Source organism: Dryas octopetala, chromosome 2, assembly GCF_963921425.1.
Source record: "Dryas octopetala chromosome 2, drDryOcto1.1, whole genome shotgun sequence".
Taxonomy (NCBI): Eukaryota; Viridiplantae; Streptophyta; class Magnoliopsida; order Rosales; family Rosaceae; genus Dryas; species Dryas octopetala.
Genome location: NC_141367.1, coordinates 10,547,482 through 10,554,191, shown reverse-complemented (window position 1 = coordinate 10,554,191; position 6,710 = coordinate 10,547,482). Strand labels below are relative to the sequence as shown.

General features: G+C 36.5%; 1 protein-coding gene across 1 annotated transcript; it reads right to left on the bottom strand.

Annotated features, from left to right (window-relative positions):
* Positions 1–1,047: 1,047 nt before the first annotated feature.
* Positions 1,048–1,680, bottom strand: LOC147293015 (protein FAR1-RELATED SEQUENCE 5-like). The gene has a single exon (XM_086230989.1). The coding sequence runs from the start codon at positions 1,678–1,680 to the stop codon at positions 1,048–1,050; it is 633 nt and encodes a 210-aa protein (XP_086087115.1).
* Positions 1,681–6,710: the final 5,030 nt, after the last annotated feature.

The window sequence follows — 6,710 nt, the reverse complement described above, 5'->3', positions numbered from 1 at the left end:
TGCATGATGCAAAATCCAAGCCTTTTTCATAATTAATTTCTTGCACCTTAGATTTCCCATCAATTTTTTTAGAACCTTATACATGCAGTAGGTGGTATATATTCTCACTTAAACATTCCAACTTATAATTGAAACTCTCCCACAACTCGTCTTGGAATAACAAAAAATTTGAATGCATATACACATCAGCCATTTTTTTTTCCATATTGTAAGGCAACTTCAATTTCAGTTTCTCCTTAAAGTCAATATGATCTGCTCTTAACTCCTCATGGCGTTGGTGTAGGATTCCTCTATTAAACTGAATCATAAACTCCACTAATGAACAATTCTTGGAAACATACTTTTTATAAAATGAATGTGAACTTTTTGCTCGCTGGCTGCTTGACATACCAGCTGAGAAAACATGATTCATATATGCCGGCACCCATGTTGAGCGGATTTCAAACATTGAATGCAGCCACGGATTATCATTCAACCCACTTTACGATTTCAACATATTTTGATTCAAACTCATCCTTGCTATCTAAATTTCATATGCAATTTTGAAAGGCATGAAAGTAATATGTATATTTAAGGGTATCTAACTTCTCAAAAAATTTATTCAAAATGTGCCAACTACAGAACCTGTAAAATGTTTGTGGGAGTGCTTCAGCAATAGCTTTGGTGATTGCTGGATCTTGGTTAGTAATGGTCATTTTGGGGGCACTGCTTGACATAGCACCCAAAAATTGCTTGAATAATCAAACAAAAGAATTTGTGCTCCTGTCACTTAGTAATGCACAAGCAAAAATTATTGTCTGGCCATGATTATTAACCCCCATCAAAGGTGCAAAAATCATTCCATATCGATTTGTGTTATATGTAGTATCAAAGATAACTACATCACCATAAAATTTGTAAGAACATCTAGAAGTAACATCAGCTCAAAAGCAATGTTTAATCCTTTTTTCATCATCTGACTCTATTTTGAAAATGAAAGAAGAATTTTTATCTTGCTCTAACTCAAAATGTGCAAACAACATATCAGCATCTTGCCCCTTCGTCTCACTACGACAATCTCTTTAATTTGTAGTTATAGAGATCTTGTTTTGTACAGCCTACATTTTCTAGTCCTCTTGCCTGGACTCCAAGAAAATCAAATTGTTGATGTGTTGGCACATTTACAGTGCTTAGTTGTTGTGCTAATAATTTGTGAATACTTGAAACCTCATGGTGAGATCTTAAAAAATGCACTCTTTTTTGGCTTGTCAAATTATGATTATGACCCTCAACAAATACAGTGAGAACATATGTACCATACTTAGATTTCACAACTGCAATTCTTGCTTTACAACCCTCTCTTACTAACCCCTGACGCCTTTTTTTGGGGTTCTCCCCTTCTGAATTGGACGCCTTAAAAGTTTTTCCTACTAACCATGGACGTGTCTCTTGCTGATTCTTCCCTTTTAGATTGGATTTTCCTTCTTTTTGGCACTCATACTCATTCCTCAAAATCTCTGTATTATCCTTGCTCTTCCGACTACAATGCCTTCTAACACTAAACCCCCATTCTTTTGCATATCTTTTATAAAACTCTTCAACATCATCTAATGTTTGAAACTCATGACCCTGTTTAGGCTTGAAATGATCATTTACTCGAGGAATGTAAATCTTATCATTGGAATTTGAATCAAACCCCATTTCAGTGGAAACTGATACAATCACACACAAAGTTGAAGAGTATTAATAATTTATGTTATTCATTCATAACTTTTGCTATCATTGACAATTTAACAATAAAATATAGATCAATCTTTTAATCAAAGTAAATCAACTCCAAAAACAGCAGTACGATAGTAAAGTAATGAATGCATCAAAGCTCTAAATTAACTATGCCAATCAAACAAGCCTAAAAAAATCGCATTCAATAAAAAGAAAATTAACATGGAACATATGAGGTTCCTAACTATAATTCAGTACCCATTGTGAAGCTAACAAAAACCTATATTTTATAATGGCCTAAAAGTTTCATATATAAGAAAATGAACACCAAACCCAAGACATGCCTTACAAAGCTGCAATTTTTGTGAGTAAAACCCATAAGAAAGTTGCCATCTTTATTATGAGGCAAGTACCAAACCCTTAAAAAGAGACCATAGATATATTTGTCTACCAAAAGGAAGACTATACCTGAGAGATGAGCAATGCAGAGGAAACAAGATGTGCGACGGTTTGCCGATGCGAGCTTCTTTTATTCGAACTACATTGAAGTTGTTAGCTATAGGGCTATGATGTGCTTTGCAGATGATCCATACCAGTAGAAGGATGAAAGAGTGAAGGAAGAGGGAAAGACGTGCTCTGCTATATGCTTTGCGCGAGAAATTGAAATGTCAAATGAGCTTTTCTCTACCCGTTTCAATTTTTGGTATTTTGAGTGAAAATTTTACTTTAAGCTAGAGACATTGGATTAGTTTAAAACAGATCCAATATTCAAAAGCTCATGTTCACATGTTTTAAAATGGTGCGGACGTTCTCACTACAAGCATACTGTATATATATAGACCCCTTCTGTTGAGGTATACCTCATCTTAAACATGATGAGATATGACTTGTCGGACACATTCTGCATTGTAATTTGATGATCGAAACCGTCTAATTTCTATGTCTCTATACAAGGATCACCCTTGCAAAAAATTAGACAAATCAAAAACCATTAAAACATCTAATTGTGATAGAATATGAATATCATATGCATCGCTCAATCACGAAGTCAATGATGATGATACAGAAAGCGATAATATGAATGAAGATGATGGATTGCCAGAAGTCCAAAGAGAAGAGTTTCATAAGTATAAGAGATTGTTGAACCAAGCTCAGCTGGAATTGTACCCTGATTGTGAAGAGTTTTCGGTGGTAACTGCCGTTGTGGAGTTGATGCATTGGAAAGTACTGAATCAATATTCGAATCGAAGTTATGATCAATTGATGGGGATTTTGAAACGGATGCTTCCAAAGAACAATCATATACCTGAAACCCATTATCAGGCAAATAAGGTGTTGAAAGATCTTGGGTTGGGATATGAAAAAATTCACGTTTGCAAGAATGATAACAAGGGCACGAGGATTTATAACTAATATAAATATTTATTGAATTGTGCATGTGCGTCCCATGATAACGATGACAGGACCGACCTCGGAGCTCTCAATTAATTCTGAGGCAGTCCTGTGGGGTCCCACATCCCTCGAATATAGGGCCCGCTTTCTTACTTTAACATTTTTTTTTTTTTACAGATCCTATCATAACTTCGGAAGTAATCTATATAAATTTCGGCAGCATCTCCCCTAAAAAATAGCACTTATCCAATTTCATAAACCTGTCAAAACACACTTCTAAGTTTCCAACTTCCCTACCACAACCAAATTGGGTCTCCGACCCAACATAAAGTTTACAAAATTTATAAGGTTACAACCAAACATCAGAACCAAACTACAAGTTAAGGTTTAAAGGAAATCCTACACTATACAATGAGAAGAGAAAGCCCGCCTCGACGCGATAATTATGACTGGCTGCCGCTTCTACCTGGGGGAATCATTAAAACACAAAAAGATGACTCACGGTGAGAAAGGCTCAGTGAGTGGATGAACAAATCAAAAGATAAACAAAGTTAATAAAGTAGAACATTTATTATAATTCTCAATTTCACAAACACAATAGAATTCCCCCCATTTTAAAATACGTTTTGAAACTTTTCCCAAATGATCAAAAGAAAGAAATATATCAAATATTTTTTGTAATGAACTCTTTCACGATTTAACAAAAAACCTTACATTATCAACATAATTCCAATAGAAAGGTTCTATATAACAACTTCAACTTTGAAATTCCTTTTGAACATAGAAAATAATGGGAAGTAATAGAAATGCTATATCTTATAAAATTTCTAGCTAAAACCTTTATTTTTTTTTTTTTGAGTCTTGAACTGATAGGAAATAACTAAAAATATTTTTTTGTTGTCTAATAAAGTTTTTAGAAAAAACGTTGGCCATATAAGCACTCAATTGACGGGCTCTACATTGGTACTGTTACAAAACCATCGCACCAAGCGAACCGTCTACATAACCTTCCACCCGCATCGTCACAACGCCGTCATACAAGTGGACTTACGGTGGCCCTTGTACCGTCGATTCGCCGTCGTACAACAAGCTAAAGTGTCGTACGTGCACGTAGACTACCCCCAAAGGGCGAGGCATCCCAGCACACGGCCCAAAGCCTATGTGTGTGCCGTGATGGGTCCCAAAGACCTACTTAGCATAATAATCGGTGAGTACTTAGACGGCATTTAAATAATTTGTTTAAACATTTGATAACCCTTATGCTCTAAAACTTAAAACATTTATAATAAAACTTTTTAATATAACATAAGTATTCATAATAATTCAAATATAATCCTTTATTTTCCAAATCGATAAGTTTTCGAGATTATTTTACCGAATAAATCCCAAAAACCCTTCTTGGTTCCAAATATATATATATATGGTTTTATACCCAAAGATCAAAATGACAAATAATTCAATCCATCTAAAATTTATTAATGCAAAATGGACTTTACTCAATTCATTATTTTATCATTTAACTCAAAATTTCAAAAGTAATATAAAAACCATAAAACCCATAAATTTTGCAAGCAAAAGAAAATCCACTCACAATATTGGAGCCTAGTGTCGGTCTCCGGATGGATCACCTCCGGTCTCGGGAGCGTCGCCTAGAGCAACCAAGAATACGAAACATAAATTAGACTTGGTACATAACGGAAATTAAAGTGTGAGAGTGAACCTAAGTGTTCTTCTCTTGATTTCTTTGGTCTCGTTTCAATTCACCCATCATACGACGCCTTCAACAACTTGGAAACAAGTAGAATATCCCTCTATATACTTCTATAACCCAAATCTAATCCTACCAAGTTAAGCAAATTTTTCTCCATTCCCATTTCCTCAAATTTTCAAATTTTTCCTTACTTAATTCACTTATAACAGAAACTAAGAATCCTAAGGGTTTAAAATTGTCCAATAAAGCATTTAGAAACACCTTCTATTGCCAATTTCTCCATTAACCCGATTTGGGCATAACACCTCCAATCCAATTTTTCAATTTTTTTTTTCTATATTTCCTTGAAATTTCTCAAAGTTTATGATCCTAATCCTAAATTTAAAGTTCCTAGAGTGAAAATCATCTCAAACCCATCAAGAACACTCCTCCAACTTCGAATTTCTTAGGAAACCCGAAATGGTCTCTAATGCTCAAAAATCAAACTCTAATTTCTCAAGTTTTTTTTTTTTATTTTTTTACAGCAATTTAAAGAGAAAGGGAGCTCATTACCTAGAGAGGAAAAACCCCCAAAATTTCGTGGAAAATGGGGTAGAAAACTGGCCGAATTTTGAAAGGGTTGCCGGCTGTCTTTTCGCTCGTTTCTGGGCTGTTCGCTGCAGCTGGGGCTAGGGGTGGCTGGGCTGGTGGTGCCGGCGGCTGGGGAAGGTTGTCAGCTGCTCAACGTCGGCTGGAAGTGGCCGGCTTGTTGCTGGTGGCGCAGAGGAGGAGTGGACGAGAGAGAGTGAGAGTGAGAGAGAGAGAGAGAGAGAGAGATTGGGGGTGTGTTGAGTAAATGGTGGGGCTTTCTAGTGAAATCTGGTTTTAATACTAAAAAAAATTCTAGAACTTTCTTGTGAAAGGACAAAATTGCTCCTAAAATGTTACGCCCCACTCTCTCAAACCGTGGCCCCAATTTAAATTCCGTCTTCGGAAATACGTTATGAACTACTACTTTCATTACCCCCGTCTATTGAAATTTTTCTTTTTTTCTAAAAGTTTTATCTTTCCTTAATTTCCTGTTTGATTACCCAATTTCTTATTAGAATGTATAAGTCTCTTTCAAATTAAACTTTCCAACTGGATCACCACCGAATGAAATTTAACTTGGTCTTATATAAAAGAACGAAACTTGGGTCGGGTCATTACAAACGAGGAGACGAGGATTTATGTCTACGCAGTCTGTCCAGGACCAGCCTGAGCTCGAGGTCGCCTTAGATCCCATTCTACTGTCGATGCCCGACTTGAGTACCGAGTTAGCTCCTGTGGCACAGAGGGCTCGTCGAGCCCACAGCAGACGTGGTCAAGTCAATGATGCAACCAACTTATCATCTTCGCAATCCGGATAGGGTAAGAGAAATGTTCATACTGATTGTGTTTAGATTCAACTGTACTTAAATATATGTTCTAAGATTAAAGTGATTATAATTGTTATATTTGCTTTTGTAGGTACCAAAGCGACGAGGGGGCCATGTAGAGGGTTGAAATCGTCAAAAATCACGCGTACGATGAAGACGAGGATTACCATTGTGTGCGTGGATGGTTAACGACAACCGGATGACTCGAAGACCCATAGTATGTTCGTGTACGATGTTGGGGCGCTTATTCTTGATCACTGCCCCATACTGTGGGCCAAATGGAAAGATGTGAAAAACTGGAAAGCGCTGGCAAGGATTGAACATCATGATGGTTCAAGGCCCATTAGTTACTGGTTGGAGGAGCGACGTCGGGTACATCGTTCTTTAATTTAATTTAATACATATATATTTGTTAGTATTGTTTATTTTTTGTTCAGGCAGGTTCGCAATTCCTGGAAATCGACACCTACGAGGATGTCTATTGCAGTCATGGCGGCAGTGATGCAGCT